The sequence below is a fragment of the Falco biarmicus genome, chromosome 5, assembly GCF_023638135.1.
Source record: "Falco biarmicus isolate bFalBia1 chromosome 5, bFalBia1.pri, whole genome shotgun sequence".
Lineage (NCBI taxonomy): Eukaryota > Metazoa > Chordata > Aves > Falconiformes > Falconidae > Falco > Falco biarmicus.
Genome location: NC_079292.1, coordinates 68,011,776 through 68,039,030, shown reverse-complemented (window position 1 = coordinate 68,039,030; position 27,255 = coordinate 68,011,776). Strand labels below are relative to the sequence as shown.

Below are 27,255 nucleotides of genomic sequence, written 5' to 3'. Positions count from 1 at the left end.
CAAAACACATTCACATCCACTGCTGTTCTTGAGTGGTCTCTTAGCCTCTCTCACTGGTTTCCTCACTGCCAGGGCTTGACTGATGTCTGCAAGCCTTTATCATTCCCCACTATGACCTCCTCTTCTTTCCTCCTCTGCTGACATCCCTCAGCCCGGATTCTGCCCATCAAGCAAGAGGAAAAGCAGTGAGACAAAACAGATGTAATTCCCCAGAGCAATGCTGCACAAAATCAGACAGGAACTGCACAAAGGGCTCAGGTGATGGATGCACCCAAGAGAAACGTGGGACTCTGCAGGGACTTCCCATACCAATAAATCACTGCAAGTGTGACAAACACTGAATTTGAACGTAATTGCTGGGCAGTCCCATGCCCCTTGGCCAAATCCAGGTTCACACCCATGGGTCTTGTGCTACTTTTCTCAGCCAAATCAAACAGTAACAATTGCTGTTGCTTGTGGAACGTGAAGCCAGGTGAACAGGCTGGGCTCCCTTGCGCGTCACTGCCAGAAACAAAGTTTTGCGGCAGTCTGCTGCTATCCATAAGCCATGCTGGTTTTTTTTCTTAGAGAATCGTTTGCCCACTGCAGACAGCAGGCTCAGGTCTCTGTCAAATGTAGCACAACACTCCCACACTGTGGAGAGGCTGGCGCTGCAGTCCCCTCCTGGCAAAGACAGAGCCAGGGGAAGCTCCGCAGGCTCAGGACTGCAATGGAGCTGGGCTGGCTTTGGCATGGAGTTGCTCAAATGCCAAAACAGATCTTTATGATGGAACTCCCACAAGAGCAGCTAGACTTGCTCAAACATTGGCAGAGTGTAATACGATACTGCAGAGTTTGGCAGTATTCGGGAGAGGGCAGCCTACTAAAAAATAAGGCAGCCACCACTGTACTAGGTACTCCATCAATTCTGTAAGGCATGGTCCCTGAGACTTCTAGCATGACACTCCTGTCTCTAAAGTCATTACAAAGCCACCTGAGAGGAGATTCTGGCAGGAGCTAATGACATTGCTTTGCTTTCCTGCACTCACAGCTATTAGAAATAATTAAGTGATAAATAATAAACATTTCTTGCATGTGGTTTCAGAGTCTTTTCTAAAGCAACAGATTTTATCCTGAGCTACAGCAGCCTAACTTTCTGCTTCCTCTGAAAGGGAAACAAAGGACATGAAGAACATTATTGACAGATAAATACCGGCTGCCTGAAGTGCTGCTCTGGGACTGAAAACTGAGCCAGGCTTTAATTTTAGGCCCTCACGAGTCATCAGCGCAGCAGCTGTTTTGAAACTCTATCACCTCTGTCCCTCCAACTCAATTCATGGCTGCCCATCGCAAGCAACTGAGAAATTTCTCCGTTTCCTATCTGGGTCTCCTCTGGAACATGCAGTGAAAATCTCCTGCTTGGGGCTTGTGCAGATTCAGTAATAGATAAATAGCACCATCATTCCCAATTCACGCACACAGCCCCTGAGAAATGTTGGTGGACTTTCTAAAACACGGCTACTGCGTTTGACTTCCCAGCTTGGAACTACCTGGCCATCGTTTTCAAAGGGCTGGAAATTTAGCACCTGGTAAGTGACAGGTTACATTCCCTTTCTCCCCCTAAAAACATCTGCTTTGAAAATTTTGGATAGGCTGATTTGGCCAGAACCAGGCAGAGAAGCCAAGAGTCTGGGTTTTCAATGGGAGCTGGTCTGCGCCTTCCCATTTGAGGGTTCCTCCTGCCCCTTGGCTTCCTCCTCATCCCAACCCGGCCTCCCAGTTGCTTATCTCCACCCTGCTCAAACAGCAGCATTCCAAAAACCCAGCTTGGCCACAAAACAGGTACAGGTCACGCACCAAGGGCACCGTCAGCACAGTACGAGCACCGGGAGCACTCACCGAGAGCTGTTCTTCCCAGGGAGGTCTGGGCAGGCTGATACCCTCCTGGGCACAACGCCACAGACACAAAGCAACAGTGCTGCCTGAGGGAAGGGAGAGCTGAGCCTTAACAACTGCAGGGAGGCAAGAGCTGGGACAGACCCTTGCTTTGGTGCTGATGCAGCAGCCTCCAAGGCTCTGGGAGTGTGGCTGAGCCCCAGCACTGACCCTTCCTGCTGAGTGTGCTGAATTAACACCCGCCTGCAGCCCTGGCTTTGTATTAAGAGACTTTGGTATTTCCGCTTCTTTCTAGTGAGGAATTTTAGATTGTCAGCCCCTCCTAGGAAAACAGACCATAAGGGAGGATCAGACACACAGAACGCACAGACTTCTCTTCCTAGCCCAAACCCTGTCATATCAAAACCACCCAGAGGGGTGGCACCAGATGCCCAGGGGGTCCCGGTGAGCAAGGAGACCCAGGGAAGAAAGGCAAAGCAGCAGCAGAGGCTGGGGGCAAGCAGCAAAGCTGGGAGGATTGCAGCGGCAGAGACATGACCTGCTGCAATGCAACTGGAGCAGAACGGAGAAGAGCAGTCTTTCCTAATTTAATCCCGGACGGCTTTGGCATCATGAAGGCAAATCAGCTGCGTAGCTGAGTGCAACCCAGGGAATGCATGGCGCCAGGGATGATAAACGGGGCACAGAGAGGGCCTGAGCCAGGGAAGAAAGGCGACATTGTGCTGCCAACTGGAAACTCCTGAGTTTGTAAGACTCTTCTGTCTCTGCTGAGTGGCCATGGCCCCTCCTCCAGCCTGGCCCAGCTCCCCTGACTGCGTAACATTCAGCAGCCAGCAGCTGGGCTTTGCTGCAAGCTCTGCCACACTGGGCACTTGCTGGAATCCATCAAGACAAGTTTGCAACAAAGCCCCCCTGTCCCACCAAGCCCTGACACCTGATGGGTGCAAACGGGCAAGGAAGGGATATGGCCAGGGACAGAGCAAGCAGTAATAGCTTTGTCGTTCAGTCCTCTCAGGAAAGGATGCTTCCTCTTAGGACAGGTTTGGTGGCAGAAGGATGCCCTAGCACAACATTCTGGTTTTGTGCAGCACCTATACAGGCACTGCCTGCAAGGGGCTCTGCTCTGGACGTCCCTCACACCTTCCAGCAAGAAGGAAGTCCTGAAGTTGTGCAGACATGAAGGGGACTCACATGTTTTAAATGCCCCCCTGCACTGCCCAGGCCTTTCTCCTCTCAGAGCTGAACAGAGATGCTTTTGCAGAGGTAAAAGAGAACAACTGGGGTAAGCAGGTGCATTTCTGAAAATCCTACCCCCCTACTTACAGCAGCACCAAATGGGGAGTGACACTCACGGTCCCACAGCACAGGTTCCCCCAGGCACCTTTCTGAATCAATGAGACAAAAGATCGCACATGTCTCCAGCCTGAGGCAGCAGAGGGTGACACTGGGAGCTGGAAGACTTAGCTCTGGTGCTTAGAAGGGACAGTGAGGTTATGGATCATGTGCACGAGCACCTTGAGGAAGCCAGGAATGAGGCTGAACCCTCCTTTCCCCCATACACAGGGTATAACCTCATTAAGGGTTTCCCATGCACACACTTTTCCACTAATCCAAGGTTGAAGACCTAAACCACTGACTTCATCTTCTGAAAGAGGAAAATTGAAACCTGTCTCTTTTTTTGGCCGTGCTGGCTGCCATCTCACTCTGCAACCCTTTTAATTATTTGTTTGTCAGGTGTATACCTCTCTATGCAAGCAAAGCCCAGCTCTCCGACCTGTGGGAGGCAACCTGCCGCCCCTCGCCCCAGGAATCAGGCTGCAATTAAGTTCTTAGAAATGCTGCAAGGAGGGCACAATGGGATCATAGACCCTGGGTAATTAAGCTGGGCAGAGTTACAGAAAAAACTTAATCCTCAGGCCAGGAGAAATTTTAGCTGGTGGTTAAGAGGACAGCAAACAGCTCTGTACAGAGCTGTACCTGTGGATCCCTCTCCATCTCCTGCAACTGGTACTGGTGAACCACTGGCCTGGGTTTGCCGTCAGGGTGGCTCTGCTGACCCTCGAGGTACAGACAGGGCCACGGAAAGGCCTTAGAGAGACAAAGGGAAAATGGGTGAAGGGGGTGGGTACTTTGCAGGAGCAGTGTTAAGAGAGCAGGGCTGGTGGGGGAGAACAGCAGGGCATGTGAATGGGGCAAGGCCACCCAAACCAACTCCCCAGCCTGGTGTCTGTACACCCTAAGACTCAAAGTCTGCTCACAGTGAATCTGCTGCACAGCACCTGACACAGGGCACGGCCCCGGACTCGGGCACCTACAAACTCCCAACGCAGCCGGCCTGAGGCAACAGCCCTGCTACCCGGCAGAGCTCTCCTTCCCAACAGGAGCAGTGCAGGACAAGGCTCCTGCCTCAAGGCAGCCAGCACCCTTCCAGGCATGGGGCCATCCCACACGGCAGACCCCACGTCCTACCCCCTCCCCTTGGCCAGGACACCTCTCTGCTCCTCGCCCCTTGGCAGCACCGCACCAGGGTGGCAGGTTTGCAGGCTGGTGGGTGCCCTGCTCAGCGCTGCGGCAAGCAAGGGCGTGCAGCGGCCCCACCAGCAAAGCAGAGGACTTTGCGTATCAGCCCTGTGCTAAACATATATCTTCACGCAAGCCACAGCGCGTACCCGGCCAGTTGCATTTCTGATACAGTAAAGGCTCATTGCACACCACAGCCAGCAGGTTTCAAGACTAACATGCTTTTGAGAAATCACCAGGGAGGGGATCAGAGACATCGGGCAAAGCCTCAGAGAAGCTGGGGGATGCCATGCAGAGCCTGTATCACCTGGTGCTGTGGGACAGGGGAGCAGTAAATGCTCTGTGTCGTTCCCTGCGCACAGCAGCAGCGTGAGCCCTGACATCCCACTGGCTCTTTGCCAGCAGCTGCTCACCTGGGAGGCAGCCCTGCCTGCACGCTGCCTGCACAGCCCTGAAGCTGGAGGAAGCCCTCAGGCTCCAGGTGGGACTGGTACTCGCCAAAGCCAATGCAGCAGAACAGATCAATGGTCTGGTCTGGTTCTGGGCACTCAAGGGTGACTGGTGCTGGCTGTTTCCAGGAAAGCTGTAACTCATGCTGCAGGGACCTAAACTGCTCAGTGCAATGGCTGGAGGGAGGCACTTTCCTTCTGCTGACCAGTGATCATCTCATGCCCTGAGCACAGGGACAGCAGCCTGCTCCTTCCCCAAGGGATCCACAGAGGCCCTTCTAATTTGTGCAGGTCTCTAATCACCTTAAGCAATTTAGTGAGCTGACTCCATTAGCTAAATGCCCCCTGGCTGGTGTCCCTCTCGTCAAAAGCAGGCTGCATTGCTCCCTTATCTGAAGAGGAATGGTGAGATAAGGGAACAGGGGAGGAAAAAAACAAATGAGGCATAAAGGAGACAAAAGGAATGTTTATCCCAGTCTTCAAGGGTCACCAGAGGAGGTCTCTGTTCATCAGAAATCTCACTGAAGTGGAGAAATCTCTGTGTATGACACACAGGGGTTGGATAGCAACCAAATGCCAGAGCCAGAGCAGAGCGTGACACTTCTGCATGCCACGGTCGTGTATTTGCTTGTTGAACGCTTGGTCATACATACTCTCAGCCCTGAACAAACTTCACCTTTCAGGGAGGTAGTAAGCTGCCTGCTCTCAGAGAACTGTGGGTGGGTGCTTGGTGCCTTGATGGCTGGTAGAGACACCAAATTATCAGGAATCTGAACACTCCTGTCTTTCCAGATGATTAGTCAGGTCTGTAAGTGTCATTAAGCCAGGAAGAGGTGATAGGGAATGGATTTCTACTGAAGCAAATTAATTTCCAGGCAGAGGTCCCTCCCTTCCATTCTTGCTGCAGAGGTCTCTAGCTATACCTCCCTCACCCAAAATGATGGAGAAAGGCACCCACCTCTGGCACCCACTGGACAGGGTTGTCCACAGCTGCATAATTCGATTTATTCCTCCCACCTCTTTGCAGCTCTTGGTTCTGAAATACAAGTAGAGGAAAGTCAAAATTACCTGATAAAATGACCCAGCACCGACACCTGCATAACAGGGCTCAAACCTGGTCACAAGAAGATGTGAGAAAAAAACAAGCTCCCAAGCTCCCTTTCTGAAGGACAAGCCAATTATCACGGCCTTGTGATGGGGGATGAAAATGCTCCCTGGCTTTTTTGACAGCAAATTTTCATGGTGAGCTACTGAGAGGAAAGGTTACTAGCACTTTATAACTGTTTGCTAGCACAGAGTTAAAACTTAGGTCAGTCTTCCTTCCCACCCACCCCCAATCCTTGTTTCAAAAAGGTCCAAGCAATAGTTCTTTCAACACTTCTTTCAGGCAACAGCACCAGGACATGCTTCACTAGAGAGCTATAAACTCTTTCCTGACCTTTCATTTCTGCTCCCATCTTGTTTAGTGTTACCTTCCTGTGACACATACCCAGCCAGCTTCAGCTCACCGCTGCAGCTTTGCCCATCTAAAACAACTTAATTGACTACAGTGGAGTTATTGTATGTTCACATTGCTGTGGGTCAGCTCGGGTTTTGCCCTATGGCATGCTCTCTTTCCTGCGTGAAGAGAGAGCTGTCTCTTGTGGCCAGCATCAGAAAGGAAGATCTGCTCTTCTAAATGTTCAGATGGCATCCCAAGCCTCCTCACCTGGTGTCCCAGCTTCTGCAGATAGTAAAACTGAAGGCTTGGGTCCCCACCTGGGACATGCGTGTCTGCCAGAGCCTTAGCCAGCTCCCTCCAGCTTTCGTATCCTGCACAGAAGAGAGAGAAAGAGATGTCAGAGTACAGGCTGAAAAAAAAAGAAGCTGCAGTGGTTACTAGAATAAACTGGTCCTTTACGAGGCTGAGATACCTCTACACTCTGGAATGGTCCAGCAGAGACCAGGAGTTGTTTACTTTACTTGAAGTTGGCAGACTGACACAGAGAAAGAAATTGCCTTTCTCTTCTTTAAAAGCTCTTCCCCTCCTTGTATTAATTTGTTATGTTAAAGATTCAGCACAGTTCTAAAACAGGTCAGAGATTTCATTAATCTCCACAGGACTGGGAACCTCCTTGTAGATCACTCAGATAATCCCATTGGTCAAACTAAAGAACATAAATATTTTTTAACTAGCAAACCCAAAGAAAAATAAGACAATTATCATATTACTAATAAGTTTAACCATTAAAAGAATATTATTCTGAATATGCACCTATTTGCACACAATAAAAGCTTTCAATCTTCTTTTGTTGAAGGAAACAATGGCAAAGAATACATCTGATGGGACATTCAGCTGTAATGCCTAAAATATTAGCAGTGATGTGGTTAAGGATGTTGCTATTTAACTGCAGTCAGCTTCCAGGTTCAAAGCAACTTCATTTGACACCCTCTCCCCTCCTACTCTGCTCAATCCAAGATCAATTTTGGCTTTCTTCTACAACTCCATTGGCCTCCTGGGCTTAGGAGGGACAAAGACGAGCAGATATAGCATGACCTTGTAGTTCTCTGTAAGCACCATCCATATCACTAACGAGACAGTGCTGATGAGCAGAGCTCACGCCTCCCAGCAGTGTTACAACATCTCACACTATGTTGTTTCCAGACCTGTGAAACATTTTGGCATTGAGTCAGTAAACTAACCAACCCGCCAGCAGCTCAGCGCTGTGCCCACACCGCACGATAGTTTTAATTGTGAAGAGTACAAGTGCCAAAACCTGAACGAGCACTTGCTTCCCACAGGCTGGTGGCCAACCAGCTCAATACCCATGTACCAGGCTCTCCGCCCTTCTTCTAGTAAAACAGAAATCACCCCCAAAGCTCTAGGAGCCCCCGAGATGTCGGCTGCCTTGGTATATAAAGGGAGCCACCCTGCCAGCTTCAAGTCTGAGCATTGAGATGAACGGCCCAAGCCCTCAGCCAGGAATAGCAGGGACGTGCTCTGAGGGGGCAGCACAGCCCACTGCTGGGGAAACCATTACTATTTCGGAGCCAGCATACCCATCTTCACCCTGCTCACCCAACCCAGCAGCATGGGAGACTCACTGTGGCTTAAGTAGGAGCATGGCCCGTCCGTCTGCTTTGGAGGAAGCATTTACAAGCCACATGAATTAGATCAGCTCCAAAACATCTCTGAGCTATGCAGAGGCCAAGGCAAACCCAAAACAATCCCAGGAACTAGAATTCACACATGACCCTTTGATAGATCCCCCTCCTGGGCTGTGCTAAGCTCTTGGACTGTTATTGCACCTACAAGCAAGGTTGCAAAATCTACTTGCTGCTGAAATCTGAGTGCTGCAGGGTCTGGCAGAGGTGAGCAGAAAGCAAGGATGCTGAAGTTGCCTCCTACAATGCGGTGAAAAAAGGGAGCAATTAATGAAAAGAAATTGCAAGACATGTGGATGTGGAAGTTAGTCAGAGGTGCAACCGAGGGACAAAACTCAGAGGCAATTAGGAAGTTCTGCTTCCCCAATGTGAGTGTTGGCTTAGATGTGTGGGTTTCATTCAGGCCCTGTTAGATGCTGAACAGCCACAAATCTAGGTCTTCCCACCTCGGATTCTGATCTGAAACTATGGGTTTAAGTCTATGAGTAAAAATACCAACATCAACACTTATCCTCTGCGGAAGATTTCTCCGTCAGTCTCAGTGAGTAAGCCACTGATTAAGGCAGCTAAACACATATTGTGCTTCAAGGACTGACCGTCATAGGAAAGAAGGAGAAATTCTTGGGTTTTCACATAAAATAACATGTAACTGGTGAGCTTTCACCTCGTTCAAAGCAATAAGGCAGGATCCACTGCTCCCAAGCGTCCTGCAGCTGGACACATGGCCCCACTTGCAACAGAGCTGAAACAGACTTGGTAGTGTACATGAAATTCAGCACTCACTGCTTGGAGGGCTCGTTGCACTAGTGGGAGAGGGGAGCACGCTTTTTTTCAGAGGAGAGACTCAGAAGAGTGGGACTGGCTAAATTAGAGAGAAACCAAGTAAAACAAGACTAAAATTAAAAAACAGCAACAAAAGTCAGTTCACTCCTAGAGATTCACCAAGGGAGGACACCAAGAGAAGCGTTTTTTTCTTTTGTGCAGAGGGGAGAGATTATTTGGCTTCATTTTAAATTCAGGACTTCACCGCTCTGCAGAATAATCTCAGGATGAAGCGCTGGGAAACCCCCTCTTCTGAGAAAAGGATGCTGGCCACCATGGCCAGCCGTGCCAGCCGCTCCACCGTGGCAACTCCTGGGCTCATCTGCGCTTCAGTTCCTGCACACAGCTGGCACGGAGCCCGCCGTGCAGCAAACACAGAAGCCCGGCTGTACACAAGTGCCAACAGCTGACATTTCTCTGACCCTTGGAAAAGAGAAGAAATGGGAGCAATTCTCTGTGTTGCACAAATATTTACCTAACAGATCAGCCAAACATGGAAGAGACAAAACAGCTAGGAATTAATCTGGAGGTAGTCATTTCCTTGCTAGGTAATTTGTACTTTGGCAGGCTAATTCCCTAACACGGCAGAAAATGATTTTCAGAAATAATAGGATAAACTCTCAGAGAAAGTTTTTGGCACTGCAGCTCCTTCTTAAAAGACTGGCTTTTCCCTGGGGATCTCTATGGTGCGCCCTTGGAGAAGGACCTGGCTTTGTCCATGCTTCCTCGCTAGGAGGAGGGAGGGAGCTATGGAAAGGAGACATAGCTCCTCCAGCTCCCTGCAGCCAGGAGACCTTGCCGAGGCCAACTGCTGACCAAAGTCTTCTCCCCAGCACGGGCCACAGGATTCAAGACACTGCCCTGCAGGTATCCCCTCCTGTGTGACAGAGCCCCATGGCTACGATCACTGCTCTGTCTCAAAAGCACCAGAGTGAGGTGGTCTACCACAGATTCAGCCGGTTCTCAAGTTCTCCATGAGCACTGCTCAGCAGCCCAGCTGGCTGGAGCACTTTCTTGATGGCTATTTAAAGTCAACAAGAATACGCTTGGAAAAAAGCAGTAGGCAGGAACTAAAATACCTCACCAAACACTTCAGTATTACTAAGAGGGAACTAAGAGGGAATGCCAGAACTATTAGCTTTGATGGTTTTGCACCAGCCCCTCTACAAAATGGTTCTCGTTAGGATGGGAAAAGGCAAAAACCTGTAAAGGCAGAAATCAAAGGGAAGGCTTGGGAAAAGCCTATCTCACAGCCAGGTCAACAGCTGAAGATGTTAGGCCAGACTTCATTGCCATTAGCCTGTCAGAGAGATGCACCAGCCAGCTCCTGACCTTTCTCTTGCGGGCATCACTTCCCGAAGCACCTCCCATCACCTCCTGAAGCACACTGGTTGTTTTCCAAAGTGATTTTTTCACCTCAAACACCGCCAAGGAAGGCAGCATGGAAGATGTTCTCGAAGGCACTGCGGAGGGGCAGAAGGGCAATGACAGGGGGTTTGTGCACAGTACACCCCAATGGCATTTTTTATCCTCACTCCAACCTCCAGGACATGCTCCTGATGTCTACAACCAGACACTTGGCTGAACTCCTTCCTACAAGCAGAGATCCACCTTTCTTTCTATTTTTGTGCACCAGTGGTCCATGGTTCAAGACTCAAGGGGATCAGCCATGGGGATTCAGCAACGTGAAGGTGGTGGTTCTTCAGAGAAAAGGGGCCCTTTTACTCCCTGTTCCCATCACGCAGGCTGGCAGCTGCCTGCTGAGGATCCAAATGGCCACTGGGGCTGATCCTCAGCTGCCCCTCTGGATTTGAGATGGGAAGCCCTCAGGACTTAAGTTTGCTCCTGGAAATGGAGGTGCGTGGACACAAAGAAAAGGAAAAGAGGCTGAAGAGGAGGCTGAGACAGATGCTGCATCCTACAGCAGAAACCCCCATGAGAGGCAGCCAGTCTGGAGCCAGCTGCCTGCAGAGCCAGCGGCCCAACCCTTAAAGGCCAGAAAACCTGTAACAAGAGGAAATAAGATGAAGATGTTTCTCGCCTTGGGTCTGGCCAGGGCCCAGGGCCATGCCTGCCTCTTCTCAGCTATGCTTTTTATTGCTGTAAGGTTAAAAGTCAGCAAGGGAAGCTGCAGGAACAGCAAGTGGAGATGGGGAGATACCGTCCAGCAGTTACGGCTCTGCCAGAGCAATGCACTTGAAGCCTGTCTCAAGAAAGGAAAAAAAAAATTTTAAAAAATTTAAAAAGCAGAAATCCACAGCCAGAGATAACAGACAGCAGTATCCAGGGAGCTATCAGGCCTTGGGGCAGGAGCTGACCAGAGCTTCTCTGTCTGTTCAGAGATTAGATCCACCAAGCCACTGTCATGCCCCTGGCCCCAGAGGGCACTTGACGTTTCAATTAGTCTGTGAAGGTACCTGGCAATCCTGCAAGGGGGAAATCCCAGACCCACTCAGGTGATCAGCTTCCCCTCTGAAGAATGAGATTTGATTACTTTGCTGTTGTTACTGCTGCTTACATAGCTGCAAATGCTATTAATGCCCACATGCTATCCAGCCCTTTTGTAACCCTGCTAAATGATTTCACTCAGCAGCCTCAGGAAACAGCAGGTCCATGGGCTGGTTTGCACAAAAAGCATCCTCCTTCTGATCAGAGACCATCCCCCCCCTCCTTTGTTGCAGGGACAGGGCAAGAAAACCTGGCAGGTATGAAGCAGGGTTTTGTTCTTCGCTACCCGCAGTGCCCACAGACCCCTGAGCGTGGTGTGATGTTTTAACCTTCTCTTGGATGGCCTTACTTCTCTTACCCCTGTTAAATTTTTTCAGCTTGCTGTTATCCCATGGGACTTCAATGTGATTTGAGGTCTTTCCCAGGATTATTCCTGGCTGAACAGGTATGCAGGTGCAGAAACCAATACTCCTAAATATTACCATTAGGTGCCTTGCAAACATACTGGTCCAAAAGATGCTGGAGACAGTTGCTTGAAACTGAACATGACACAGAAAGTCAGCTTAAGGAGTTATTTGCAGTCACTCACAATCATATGCGTCAAGCCTCCTGCCCTGAGCATGAACCTCAATACCACCTCTCGCCCCAGTTACTCACAGTTTATACCCCACTCATCACACTGGGGGTGCCTTCCCACCGCCACGTGACACTGGGTGTCACAGGCAGTGAGGATTTGTCCAACAACCAAATAGTGAGATCATGGAGACAAGCTGCCACGTTGTGCTGTGCACCCCAGGCAGCATGGTTTCATGGCTGCAGGCTGGTAGTGGCCATCTCCTTGTCACCTGGCCAAGGCAGTGCTGGCATCATGTTCTGCAGAAAAGGGTATTTAGAGAGCGTGACATGCCTTTCACACACCCTGACCAGAGCAAACCCCTACTGCTAGTGCCACGCTGCAGGGGAAGCAACATCCACCTCCTGGTGTACCACACACACACACGTACGCAACCCTACAACACCAAGCGTACAAAGCACAAAGATGAGGTGTAAACTGACCTTCTAAAAACAAGAGGTGTGAGGAAGGATAAAGTAAAAAGGAACAGCCAATGGTTTCTGGCCATGGGGGTGAATGAAGGTTAGGTCAAGTCATGAATCACAGACCCAGAGAAACTACCAAAAAAATCATTCAAGAGTAAAGCCGGGCCAAAAGGCTCTCTAGGTACTTATTTAAGTCAAAATGCATAGGCAGAAAAGAGTAAATGCCTTGCCCTCAGACCAAGATCAGAACAACACTCTTGGAGTTAAAAGGATCCAAGAAGTTATGAAACCTGCTGTTACAGAGGGAACCCTGCAAACCTTTCCATTTCTGCTTAGCACAGAACTCTGCAAATATTATTGCTGACCTCCAGGGATAAATCAAAGGGACTACGTGTGCAGACATAAATTACTCCATTCTTCCTCCAGTTACAAGTCTGATACACTACTTCATGAAACTGCATGGCTTTCCTGTCTTGACAATAAGCTACAGAACATTAAAAGTACATGAAGTATGACGGACAAGAAGGCAGAGCATTGCACTCGGGAATGAGAAGAAAATGACCAGACGTATCTACCCAGGGCATTCATGCAGTCTTACTTCCACGCTCACCCACCGAGTAATACCTTACTGCTGTTGCCCTCTAGGTATAGGGAATGTACTTCATACAGGAAGGGAGTAACTGGTAAGCAATGGCTGGGGCAATAACCTGTTTTGTGGAAGATCAAATTCAAATCTTGCTTCTGCCAGTAAAATTTTCCATTGCCCTAGTTAAATCATGAAATCTACCTATGCCACAAATACCGCCTGCCCCCTGAAAGCTCAGCAAGGGCGTGTGCGTGGAGATGCATTGCTGGATTTGAGTGAGAAAGCCCATGATGTTGCTGCCAGCTGTACTATTCTTCAAAATTACGGGGCTGAACTCCTAAGTCAGCTCCAGAAATCCCTGTTTCAACCTAGTATGTGCTAGAGTAAAACAATTGCAAACCATTGCCATCTGCACTTGCCAAGCTGAAGGCTGAGGGGACTCAGGAGCAGATGCCAGCATGGAAGGGTGGCTATGACCTGCAGCCAGCCACGGTGCCTGGCCACAGAGGCACAGCTTTGGCTGTGCAGCTGTAATCCCCTGCCCGGGGCTATTACAGCCAACAGTTGTGCCTTGAGCAATGGAGGCATCCTCTCCTGCCCATGCTCACTTCTCCGACGTGCAACTTAATACCTCCTCTACCCTCCTCCCTTCCGCCTCTGCAAAGTTGCATTAAGGAGCCTTGAAGGTTAGATTGGGGAAGGGGAAAGAGCAGGGCACTTGATTTTTCAGGGGAAGGAGGCAACATTGACTCAAATGAAGCCTGAGAGGAAGGGCACCTACTGCTGCTTTTGGGAATAGAAGATAAAGGCTTTGATTTTGACACTGCTAACTTCCACAGCAAAAGGATGAGAAATGCTTTCTATTCTGCTACTCTTTCACAGTAACCCATGGGTCACCCTAACCACACAAAGCACGTGTAGAAACTTTTAAATAATAAAATATGTTTTAAACATTATGGCCATAATAGCTGTGAAGTTAAAATCATTAACTGCTGGCAAGTTCAACTCTTTACAGAACACGTGGCAGCTGTCCTGCAATTATAGTGTGTTTGTCCCCGAGACGTGCTGCACACAGGCTGACTCTGTATCTGCCTCCTCGTAAGATATTGCCATCAAAAGCAAAGTCTCTCACTTTTTACATTCTTCATGCACAGCAACAAATTTCTCAAAACAGCCACAGATGGTCTTAAAAACAGCTGCTTCCAGTCATACCAAGATTAAGGGCATTTGAGTAGTTCACATCACGGTATCACACTTACCAAGCAAGGCTTTTGCCAGTCATTCTCTTTAAAACATGGGATTTGTATCAGACCATTTACTGATGGGAGACCAAGATGTTTGGCTTGCTTGAACAACACCACTTGCAGTGCTTGGAGAAATTGGCAGGCTGACAGAAGTACACAGAATCAGGTGTTTTGATACAAGTCTAAGTTTTGATTTTTATTCCTTCTTTCATGTTCAAAGTAATTGTTCAAACTTCTTGTTCAAAACAAGAACTTTGATACCTCATGGACTCCAGTTTCATGCTTTTCTTTTCTTCCCCCCCTCCCTTTTTTTTTTTTTTTTTTTTTGGAAACTCTAACATCTGACATTATTTTTGGAACAAAAATACCTTTAATCCTGGAACATCTACATGGGTTTCTACCAATTCACTCCCAGTGACCACATCCTCAACTGCTGACTCACACTCTGCAGCTCTGCATACAGTCTGCCTTTTAAAAAAGAATAAAAATAATAACAACAGCTTAAAAAATTCCTATCTGGCCTTCAAAGTGACTAGCATGAAAAGCAGACGTTCCACCTAGTTATGATCACTGAAAGTGGTATTCCTGACATTCTCCCCTTGGTCTGGAGGCACCGGGGAAGCTGTGCCCTTAGAGACACAAAAGGCAATAAATGCCTGCTCTACTGCAGTAACAAATTAGTTTAAAGCTAGTATTTCCCTCCATGTATCACCAGCTCAGTGCAGAAAAAATCATATGCACTGCATTCAGAGACAGACCTGGGAGGCTTCCTGCCCACTTTTATTCATATGTACAGCATCATCATTAACAGCAGTCAGGACTTCTTGCAAAAAGAAGCACATTTCTAAATGCTTTCAACCATGAACTGATCCGTTCCTTTGATGTTCATGGTATCTGAATAAACGCAACGAATAAGAAGCAACATACATATGTGGCTTCCCTCCCCTGAGCACAGGGAGGTACCTGCAAAAATAAGTAAATAAATAAAATGGCAATTCTATGCTCAGCAGTCTTTGCCATCTGTGTTTCTTCTTGCAACAAGACTCTGCCCGAGGAAATTCAACAAGGTCATCCATGCAGCTTTCAGAAAGCTCTGGGAAGTGTATTTTTCTCAACTGATCCAAACACTGCAGCACACAGACTGCTCAAAGAGCTTTCCAAGATTATTTTTTTTTCTTTTAAATACAGGAGCTGTCTAGGATGTGAAGCTGAACATCAGCTGTGCAAAAGACCTTCAATTCAGCATTTGCTGTTGCTGTACTGAACATAGCTAATGCATTATTTCTTTTATCTTGGATGGGGATTTTCCTAAAGACTCAACAGCTTGCTACTTCCATGTAGATGCGGCAGTCCCAAAATATCTGCTTGCAGCTTAAATCACTCAACTTCTGTAGAACGCTGTGCTGTAGAAAATGTCATCTACTCTTCCTTGAAAAAATCCCCACACCTTATTTATTTCTCTACTTTCCATCTCTATTTGCCATTTTGCTCAAAGCTGCTGTAGCCATTTTCTTCCCCTGAATTCACCTCAAGGGCAGTAATCCACTCCTGCTGAAATGTTTTGTTTCTACGGTCTCTGTGAGCATTGCAACACAATTACTACCCTACACAATCAGTTTCAGTGGTGACTGGAGGCAGTCGAGGGTCCAGACGAAAGGAAAAGAGTAACTAAGATAAAGAACAGGCTGGGCAAACATCCACCAGAAATGGTGCAGGTAGTGTTGACCCAACCTCAAGGCAAGGAAAAGGGCTAAACCAGCACTCTTGAAGGCCACTCCAAAAATATCTTATCATTTGTTTAAACTATTTTCATTTGCCTAGGTTCTTGAGGGTAGCCGAATGACTGGTCTTCCCAGGGCTCTGCATGGGATGCTCTGCTCTGACGCTGAACGAAGTCCTGAACATAGAGACACCCCTAAATGTGAGACAACCCAACAGTTACCTGACAACTAGGCTGAGGAGGAAACAAAAGCAGGCATGCTGATGCATATCAAAACCAGAGAAATATAAAAAGTCTTCTAAGTAACAAAAAGGAACTGATAGTTCAGTGGTTGAGGTACCACTTTGGTATTGCCTTCTAGGTACGTCAGATTAGAAACAATTTAATGATTGAATTTTGAGTCAGATGAAATCCTTTATTAATGTTAATGAGATCTGGATGAGGCTCTAAAACTAGTCCAAGAATTTCAGGAACTTGGATGCAATCCCTGTGTACAAGTTTACTTCCACGATCCCAATTCAAATTTTGAAACTACAGCTTCTGGTTCAGGTTTACATATGAACAAATGTTGTTTAAAACAGCAGCAAAAAGCAACTGATATTTCAGTATGTTCTTCAAGAATGTCTGAAATTTCTCATCAGATATTAATGACACCAAATCTAAGCCCAAAGCTTCATTGCCTCTAACCCTAAATGCCAGCCTTCATCTCTCTTTGCAGAAGAACTTTGCATAAGCCTCTCAACCCACCGCCACCGTCTCTGTTTAACAAATGTGCAATTTCTAACACTGATTTCCTGTGAATCATACCAAATATGACTGCTAGTCAGGGCCGACAAACACGCAAGATGGACTAACTGTTCGATATGTTATGGAAAATCCCATATACCTATGTCTTAAAAACCACATCAAGCCTCAGAGTACTAGGGGGACGGAATCATGCTCAAGCTCCTCCACAACACAGGCTCAAAATCCATGTGGGCAAAACAAGCCACCAGTCCTCCCTTCGGGCATTCTGCCTCCAAGCAAATGTACGCTGTGCAATGGGAAGGGCTGCACTTGCTTCTGGGCTGGCTTTATTTACACAACATGAGTTGCTATGGGGAAGAATTAGGGTTATGTAAACTCTCTTTATAGAGCTCTAACCCAGTGACATAATTCCAAAATACCAACTTCTGAAATATTGTTTCTCCTCTTTCTTGACTAAATCCCATGTCTGTGTCTGGCTTTGGGTCTCAAACCAGCCTGTACAATACACTTGACAAAAATCATTAAGAAAGTGGGGACCAGGAGGAGTTCACAGAAACCACTCTTCGTCCTGGAGAGAACAAACCTGGAGCCATGCACAAGCTGAGACGCAGCGAACGTCTCAGAGCCCAGACTGCAGGGGCCAGCCAGCCAAACGCTGCTGCAGGGCCCCCGTTCCCCACAAGCAATCCCTGCCACCAGCAGGCATTCCTGAGGGCTTCCAGGAGGTGATCCTTCACCCAGAAGGAGACGGCTGGGTTAGTCGCCTTGGAGCTCAGCCAGAACGCCTTACAGAGCTATCCTGTTTCAGTGGAATATTTAACTGTGCTACTTCTACCAGAGCGTTCAAGTTGCCGTGCCAACTGCTTAAGGTGGCTTGCAAGAACTGATCACAAAATTCTCATTTTCTTTCCAGCATGTTGGAAATTTCCATAAGTCAAGGAAGAGGGGTTCCTATTGCCCAGCACTCATCCAGCAAGTGCCTAACGAACTTAAGGACAAACAAAACCTTAATGACTGTCCAATCCACTTCTTGTGTAATTCAGTACAGGAAACTCACACAGTAATTCCTGCATCGGCTCCAGAATAAATATCCAATGAAAATGCCATCTGACATTGATTATTACATGCTGACCTGAGATTTCATCCAAACTCTGTTCTCAGCCTCTTTGCTAAGTTTTACTGACCTTTTCCACTGGCTCCTGGTGTGACTCCTAACTGAGCTCCACTGACTTTGTTCAATTTCATTCCCTTTCCGTGATGGTACGAGTGTGCCGCCTCATACAACTTAACCACATATGTCAAAATATACATGTATAGCATGTTCTGCCAAAACCAAAGGCGAGTGAAAGCAGCTGGCCTCTCTGCTGCATTTTGCTGAAGGACTAGTTGTTCATCGTCTTGTCCTTTGTGTGCCTCCGACCCCAGCAACTCACAAAGCTTCAGGTTTTACACAGCTTAGGAGAGCATCAGACCTCAGCTCCAGCGCCCTGAAACACTAGAGTACGGTTTACATGCCACACACTGTTTCATGGGAAAAGTTCTTAACGTGGTGTCTCCTGGGATGGAGCTCAGGACTGTGCATGCCTATGACTTCCCAGGCTCCACAAATAGCCCAGGGCAGTCCATTCTTGATTGCTCTTTTAATCTGTTTTTTCTGCACGCTAATACAAAGCCACAAAGTTGCCGAGGTTGGAAGGCATCTCTGGAAATCATCTGGACCCTGCTCTGAGCAGGGTCACCATCACATAGCAGGTTGCACGGGGCCTCATCCAGTCAGGTGTTGAATACCTCCAAGGACAGAGACTCTACAACTTCTTTGGGCAACCTGTTCCAATGGCTGACTTTTACATTAAAAAAGTGGGGTTTTGTTTAAACACAATTTCCTCTGGCTTGGTTTGTGCCCATTGCCTCCTGTCCTTTCCCTTGATGCCACTGAGAAGTCTGTCTCCTTATTGCTTACTCCCTCCCATCAGGTATTTATACACATGGATGAGATCTCCCTCAGCTTCCTCCTCTCCGAGCTGAACAGCCCCATCTCTCTCAGCTCTCTCCTTTTATACCAGATCCTCCAGCCCTGTAAGCATCTTCACGGCTCTTGGCAGGACTCACTCCAGCATGTCCATGTCTCTTATGTGGAGAGCCCAGAACTGGACACGACGCTACAGATGTCTTACATGGGCTGAGCAGAGTGGAAGAATCATCTCCCTCAATCTGACCTAATGCAGACCAGGAGGCTTGCAGGTCTTTACTGCAAGGGCAAATTGCTGGCTCATGTTCAGTTTCTTGTCCACCAGGATCCCAAGGTCCTGTCCTGCAAAGCTGCCTGTACCAGAGCATGGGGTTACTCTTCTGCTTCCTAAGACTGTCTCCCATGAGATTTTTTGAAGCAGGTCCCTGAACATGGCAAGGTCTGCTCTCCTGAAATCCAGGGCTGTTATTTGCCTTGTTCCAAGTTAACTCCAGTCTGTTCATCACACGAGGCAAAAATAATTTGTGAAAGTAGTTTTAAACCAGCCAGTCATCTAAACACATTGGTAACACTGAACACCAAAAGTTTACAGCTTCACTGCTTTTGAAAAATCTGCCTGTAAGTATACCCTGGAAGCAGAAATCCCAAGGGAAAGCTCTGGGATTTAAGCCAAGCCACACATGTGCCTTTTTAGAGCCCAACCTAAAATGGCAATACAATTAACTACTACAGAGTTTGCAAAATCACTGTGAGCCTTTGTCTGTCTTTCTGTGCTCTCCACCTCCCCGTTAGAAAGCCACCTTCTCTACAGCGCATTTCAAGTCTGTGATCAAAAATCTTTGTGACCCTGAAAAATGAGAACAGAGGGACAAAAGAGAAGAGACTGAATGCTAGAAGGAATAATAGGAAGTCTTGTAAGCTAAGTTTATTTTTCATGTCCCTACTATATTAATGAGCTACCAATTTTTTTCATTCAAATAAAGCAACCACAGAATAATATCCAGGTTACCACATCAGCATTTCACAGGATTTAGAAAACTTGGAGCAGAACATAAATCCTGTTTGCTGCAGGATGTTAGGGCTTTGTCTATTATATTTCATAATACACATAACTGCCACTGTTAGACATGCTTTTCTACTTGGAGGATTGATGCCAAAATGATGCAATGGGATTGTCAGCAGCCTATTGTCTGGGAGTTTATCCATCCAAAAAAGCCCTGCTGTGATGCAGGTAAACTGGCAAGCAAACAAAACTGGTCAGCTCTGCCAGGTTCCTTTCTTTGCCCTGGGTCTTGGTGACAGTTAAGCCAGAAGGAAGAGCTAGCATAGCGCGTGAAATGGAGACAGCACCGTTTCAGAACAGTCCGACAAGGCTCTCACGCCTTCACTGTTTTAGCCAACACCCAGAGTGACACTGCACAACATGTTATCACACACTTGAATTTTATCTGCTTTTAAGGATCTGGGCTGCTTGACTGAATTTTATCATGCTTCTTTTGCAATACTGACTGAAATACTAGGTGTTCGTTCAGCACTGGTTTTGAAATCTCATTACTGCAAAGACAGGGCTTTCACCCTGCCTGAAAAGCAGTTGCATTGATGTTTGAAAATTCAGTAATCCTAATGGCAGCACTGATAAAGTAACAGGACAAACATCGTGAAGAGTAAAGACCAGTGTGAAGTGAACAGTACAAACCGTTACTGCACCAGTATCAACAGGGACGCATTAGCCCATGAAGGCAGCTGCATTCACACAGTTGGTGAAATTCGGGCATGTGGAGGATACTGGCTTGCTCTCGACTGCTTTTCAGTCACCATTTGATGGTGAGAGTAACACAAATATGTTTGCTTCCCAGAGTACTGGGGGTTTCTATTATCTCACTTTCTAAAACACCAAAACCAACAAGGATAGAGAGTCTGATTCACATGGTCTGTGCACTCAGGCTCACACAGACTTGTTACAGGAATGCTGCTGCTCCAATTGGAGCCCTTGGGCACTCTGATCCTCACTAGAAATAAGAAAAAAAATCTTGTATAGGAATCTTTGCATCTCTCCAGCTCTGAGGCTGGCAAAGCCTCACTGGATTTAACTTCAAATGCTTCTAACTTTGCATAACTGGGAAATGTCACAGTAACGTTTTTTTATGCATCTTTACATATGATCAAAAGCATGACTGTCACAAAACTAGATGAGATGCACAGCATGTCCCAGACCCTTGGTGAAATCTGGTCGCTAAAGCATTCAGCTGCTGTAAGCGACCCTTGTGGAGGAATGCCCTTTATTAACATCTCTTAACTATTTTGGGCCATCTAAAATGAAAGAAGAGTTTAATTAACAACTTTATCCCTACTACAGACTGTTAAACAAAGTTACAAAACCATGCAGAGCACGCACAATTTTCCACGAAACTCTATAAAAATTTTTAGGGTGCTTCTAAATTTGAGCCCCATAGCTAACCCTAGAAACTCCTATGGAGTCTTCTTCGTAAAACCTGAGTTCGCTTATGCTAGCAGCATGCTAGAGTCTCTGTATAGGCAAGCTCTCACACAGCAACAGCTCAAATGACAGGAAAGACACCCCAGGCATAACACTATCTTAAAATTATTAACAAATAGGAAACATCACAGAAGAGAAAAAAAAAAAAATCATGGATTTTTTTTTTGTTAACTGCAATAATATACAAATAAGAAGACTGTCCAGTTTCTCCCATCTCTTCTCAGCTGGCCTCCCCATGCTTTTTATTTAATTTCTTTCCCCCCCCTCATTCCCTTGCCCTCTCACACTCCTTCCAGCTTCTGACAATTTTTGGGGAGCACCCAGACCTTCCTATCTCCCAGTGACCTTCTTGAGACTCCTCCTTCAAGTTCTCTCATGTTTCTTGGTGAGCTCTGTCTCCTCTTTCATCAGCTGCCTGCAAGTCCTGCCCCAGCCTTACAGCACTGGAAAGAAATGCAACCTGATAGCATTAATAAATGATAGCTGGTCCCTCCCCTCCCTTTCATCTCCTTTTCTCTGGCCGTAAGCAATCTGCCTGCTGCCGAGGCAATGAGCAAGCACCTGCCTGGGACAGGCTGTGGCGTTGCCATGTCAAGCCACAGGGTGACTCCAGCCAGGCTGCTACCTGAGCAGGTTGGTAAGCAAGGCAAGCGTTGCTCTCTTCAGCTGCCCCAGCCTCCTGCTGGCACCTTGGGTGGGAAGACCTAATGGGTCCAGCTTGAGGGACAAGGGCTCCTATCCAGCCCAGCACCCCCTGGGGGACATCTCCACCGAGGGGGCTTCCCCAGCAGCTTCCCACACCATCAGAGCTCAAGGGGCTACCACGTTTCATCTGGAGGCTGCAGACAGCTCGTGTCTCCGTCATAGCCCCCGAGACATCAGCTGCCGCTCCCTGGTCCTTCCCTGCTCGGTGCCCAATCCTCCTCTCATGAAAACCCATTAGATTTCATGAGTCATTGCTCACCTGAGGGTAAAGCTAAGAAAACAAGCAATGACGAGATAAAGAATAATTGTCACATGAGAAAAATTTATAAGCTATTCTTCCTGCTCAAGACTTCCCCGTCTGAGATGAGAAAAGAACCAACTAAACCATTCCAGCAGACTCCCAGAGCCCCAGCAAGGGCTGGGTGTGATGGACACTCATCAGCCCTGCTGACTCCTGACCTGCTACAAGGGCTGGGGGGAACCCTTAGTGCTAACACAGTAGGGTCACATCTAGTCTGACAAGATGTAATGCTGAACTTGAATGGATTGGTGGGAGCAGGATTTGGGGAGACCCTGGTACTTGTGAACCTGATCAGAGGATTAAATCCCTAGTGAAATCCTGACTGCTTCCACACCACGAGCAAGGCAGGAGCTGCAGCAGAGCACCCTTGCTCAGCAACCTGATGTGCAGGCTTTAATCAAAACCCATGAGACAGCAAAATGCAGTTACAGTCAAAGAGGTATAGTCAAAGATACAGGACAGCATCTCAGTATCCTGTTATTTCCTCTCTTTTAGTAGCTTGCTCCAGTTCACTCAGTTTTTAAATCAAAAGGACATTTTCTAACCAATGGTGCTGCAAACCACAAGCTGAAAAACCAAGCCAGGTTATTTTTTGCTCTTTTAAAAAAAAACAACCACCACCCATCAGGGATTTTGCCCAATGGTCAAAACTGCCCAGCTGCTCATGTGTGTGCACAGCTGTAAACAATTTGTATGGAGCTGCACAGCTATAGGAGCGGAAGGAGTAGATTAAAACCAAGTTGCCACAACCAGCAACATTAAAAAGACTCTTTTTACCACTCATCCTCCCAATAATTAAGGTAGCTTTCTCCCAGTTTTCTGGGCAATTGAACCACCCTGGATGAATCAACCCCAACATATTTTCAACCTGAGTTTTTGTTTACTCAGAGAGGGCCAATTTTTAATTCACTTCTTACAAGCATTCACAACAGGCCTGGATTATCAAAGAGCTAGCCTTAGCCAAATCAGGAGGGAAAGAAAAGCAATGCCCATGTAGTGAACTGTTGCTAAACAACATCAAATACGTGTAAGGAGATTTTGATCTGCTCCTGGAAGTTCCATGAGCAAACACACAAAGTGAAATAAATATGGCAGATTTTTTATTGCAATTTCTTCACTCAACTCTTAAGAGCATGGAACAGAAACCACGGAGGCCCGCCTAAGGCTACGCAGCATGCAGATGTGGTCCAAACTTACTGAATGCTGCTGGTTTCAATTAGGGACCAGACCTGGTGCTTTAATTCCATCTTACAAAAAAGGTCTCTCTGAAAAGGCGTAGCATATGCACAGTACCTCCCTGTACAGGAAATAAAAGCCTTACATAGGAATTTAGTAATTAGCAGATCAGACCATTGGTTCATCCCATCAGATAATCTGCCTTTGACCAGCAGCCAACATCTAATGTTTAAAAGGCAGAAGAAAACAACCTTCAAAAGTACCTTTAGCTGTATTACTCTACAGAGGAGAAAAAAAAAAAAAAGTCCTCATGACCTATGCAAACAGCTTATGCCCTGCAGCATAAATTGTGATTATCCTTCTCTTACCATGCGTAGTGGCAAGTATTACTATTAGTCACAAAATTATCCAACCCTTAAAAAGAAAAATCCAGCCACCCCACTTGCATCATTGGCTCCTGCAGCACTTAATTAAATATGCTGAAATTACCCAGCAAATACACAATACACTTATTTTACAAACAATGCATTCTCATTTCATGGCGCAACTCCCTCATGGCCTATGGGGCTAAAGGAAACCAAGAGGCTGATCTCATTCCTAGATCCGCTTTCAGTTCTGCTGTAGGACCAGCTTTAACCCTTCTCTCTTTGGGGTAGGGGGTAGACACAGGTATCTTAGACAAGTAAATCCCGTCACAACTAGAGTGTTCTGCCTCAGCCACCTTTGCTGTTCCTTAGCCTTGGTCCTTCTCAGACCTCTGAGCATGGAAGCACAAAGACTAGCTGCTCTGCTCCAGATGGAGGTGTATCTCTGTTCAAAGGAATGTCAGAGCTCAGTCATGCCTGTTTATGTTCTCTTCCATTTTTAAAACACAGCTGCTCTGGACCATGTCGGCTTCAGCCCAGTGGGATCCCTTCCACTGGCTTCCATGGGCTTAGATCCAGCCCTTGGCCCTCACTCTGCTTAGGTTTTGATTAGCTGCAGCAAGCAAGGCAGACAGCGTTATTGCTTAGCCAATTTTTACCGTGCAGCCTAGCGAGTGACTCCTAGGTTGCTCACCCTTCTGAGCAGCCCCATGTGATAATTTTTTCAAAGAGGTTTGCTGGGATTTTTCAGTTTCAGGTAAACAGTGTCTGGTTCCCCTGCAGCCTTTCCAAAGAACTCCGGCAACTCAGAGGGATCCAGTTATGCAGATGAAGGATGTATTGGTTTGACTGTATCGAATCTCATACTAGCTTGACTTTAATTAGCTCCTTATGGCCTGGTTTTGATCTCAGAAATGCCGTGGTGAATCTGGAGTAACTCCCCTGAGGAGCAGAGTTTTGAGAACAGTGTTTGGCCCCTGTGGTGAAGTGTTGACCTTCTTCTATACTCCTGCGAGGGCTGATCGGTGAACAACCAGGAGAGCAGCTTTGGGCAAAAACAGACTTCCAGGGCTCAGATTTCAAACCCAGGTGCCCCAAAACCAGCAAGTTCGTCCATGTCAAGCGAGACACTTCTTGCAGTCAGGACTTTGCTGTGGCATCCTATGCTCCCTTCCTGTACAAGCCCCTGAGGATGAGACCAGCTTGCCTAAAGCCAATGCCTTGGGAAACCCAGGCATTTCAGCCAGCTTGACAGCGTGAAGGACAGGAGGGTAAATGTTGTCCTGCTGTGGAGCAGCTGAAGCTGGGTGCACTCCTGGGTTCAGTTTAGTGCTAGCACGTACAAGAGGATCCCAGCCAAGGTTCACCTGCTCAAATCAGAGCTGTGCTTGGCCCACAGCCTTACAGGACCCATGAGCAGTTCCATGCACCTTCTTGTCCTTGCAGTGCACGACACTGCCAAACGCTGCTGCTGCGTGGATATCTTCCTGCCACTCCAGTGCTGTCTTCATACAGACATCCAAGCAGCATGGACTGCTTGACTGTTACCATGTCCTTGTGCACCACAAAGAGTCTGGCTGAGGTATGGGCCTTCTGAATGTCTGGAAACTACATGAGGTTCTTGGAAGCAACCAATGGCATTTGGCCACTCATATAGGAAATACACTTGTACAAACATGCTTGCAGACTGCTCCTCACCAGCATCCCATCCCAAAAGGGGTGCCAGGGGTTAGTTCATCCACCTCAGGGATGACGTTGACCTGCTGCCTCTGACTAACGCCACTCAGATGCCCCAGTCCTAGTCTTTTCCATTACCCACTAATCCTGACTGCTCTGTGGTTTCCTTGGATGCTTATCTGTAGCCCTAATCCTAACTCATGCTCTGGCTATTTCCCATTGATCCTCGGCCTCCCTGTGTCTTGTTCCCTTTGCAGTCCTTCCAGGAGACACAGTTCAAGCATAGCAACCTGCTCTGACTTCCCTATCAGCGCTGCTAGCCATTTCACTTGTTAGAGACCTGTATCACCTACAGCCTTTCCCCCCCACCCCAAACAAGGCAACTACAACAGCATCAGACTGAAGCATCTGAATACAGGTCTCATTCAAAGTAAGCAGCACTGAAATGTTCCTACTACTAGGCCTGCCCCGCAGACAGGCATGATTTTTGCAGGTTTGATGGTCTGTGCTAGCAGCAGCCAAGCACAGCCTTGGGGAAGAAAAGACCTCCATTTTGCTTTACCCACCACCTCCCCTTCACACAAGGCAGTGAAGAATCAGCTGCAGTATGATGGATCTTGCTCTACTTGAAGTCAATAGGATTTTTGCCACTGATCTCCAGAGGAAAACCATTTTTGTTTTTTCGCTGAAGGATATGCATAAGTGCCTGGAAATGCATAAATAGGATGTTTTAAGCTGGCATCCAGTCTAGCTGTAACCCTTTCTCATATCACAGTTTAGCCTCTACCATACTGAGTCCTTCCTCACTACCCAGCTTCTTACTCCACCACTGCCAGATTCCCAAGCAAAGTGCGTAGGATTGTTACCTGAGTTCCTGTAGATGACTTGCTCAGGCCAGGGATGTGGTGGAGTGCCTCAGGGTTACTGTTGCTTACTGCCACAAGCAGTCCATAGCTACATGAAGAGGTTTCTAAGAGTTGCCCCGAAGCCCAGATGACCTGACAGAGCCAGCATCTGCCCTCAGATTGAGTAGAATGATAAAACCAACCATGCACACATGGCCAAGAAGAAGCATCCTAAATTGTGGCACTGCCCACATGATTGTTATTTGTGACAGAAGTAGCTTAACTCCATGTGCAGCTGGTCCAGGAGGCAGCTCTGACCAGGACAAGCTGGGTGGGAACAGTGGCAGAAATGAACTGGGGACCAGGTAAGAGCAGGTAACAGGCTCCCACAAGAGCAGGTCTTATGGGAACAAGTCTGTCGTTCACTTGCACTTGTCTCTGGGTTATTAGAAGACCTAGGGGCCCCAGAGACCAGCAGCAACTCACCCTAAGCCAGGAGAGTTGCTAGGGTCTGGATTCATCTCCACAATTTCCCTGTTTCCACCCATCCTCAGCCAGCATCACCCACTTCACATCCAGTTCCCTTGGCCATGACGCCTCAGCCTCCTCTCCAGCACCACAACGAATGGCAGAGGGGTTTTGACATCACGCATTTAGATAGATTCACAAGCACCCCTGCTTCTTTTTATCCTCAATTCTTAAAGCTAAATTTCTTAGCTTAGGGAAGGTGCGTGAGCTGGAAGGCAGAAAGGCTCCCTGTGACACCCTGCTCCTGGGAGGCCACACAGCCTTCCCCAGCGAGCAGAGAGGCCACATGCAGTACCTCCACCAACTCCCCATACAAACGTTCCTGCAACCGAGTCAGGCACTGATGGGCTGTCTCGGGATGGGAAATCCGGCAAATGCCACAGAGCATGTGGGCTGTCAAGGAGACCCTCTGCATGAGTTACCTTCAGATGTGGACAAGGCAGACCTGGCCCTCCCACATCCATCACTGAGGCAGAAGGATACAATTCAGCTGTGAAGTTTCATATAGAAAAATGGGAAGAATTTGTTGCAGGGTTGAAATTTCAAGATTTCCTACAGAACGCCTTGGCACTGTTTGTGTGCTGCTGTGCCCTGTCAAT

At 47.5% G+C, this 27,255-nt stretch overlaps 1 protein-coding gene across 1 annotated transcript in view; it reads right to left on the bottom strand.

Moving 5' to 3' along the window:
• B4GALNT3 (beta-1,4-N-acetyl-galactosaminyltransferase 3) overlaps positions 1-27,255 on the bottom strand; it is a 71,813-nt gene that overhangs the window by 22,749 nt on the left and 21,809 nt on the right. Inside the window, exons 2-3 of the mRNA XM_056341636.1 lie at positions 6,553-6,656; positions 5,803-5,880 (exon numbers count right to left, since the gene is read on the bottom strand). Of these exons, the coding sequence (XP_056197611.1) occupies positions 5,803-5,880; positions 6,553-6,656 (182 nt within the window). The remainder of the gene's footprint in view (positions 1-5,802; positions 5,881-6,552; positions 6,657-27,255) is intronic.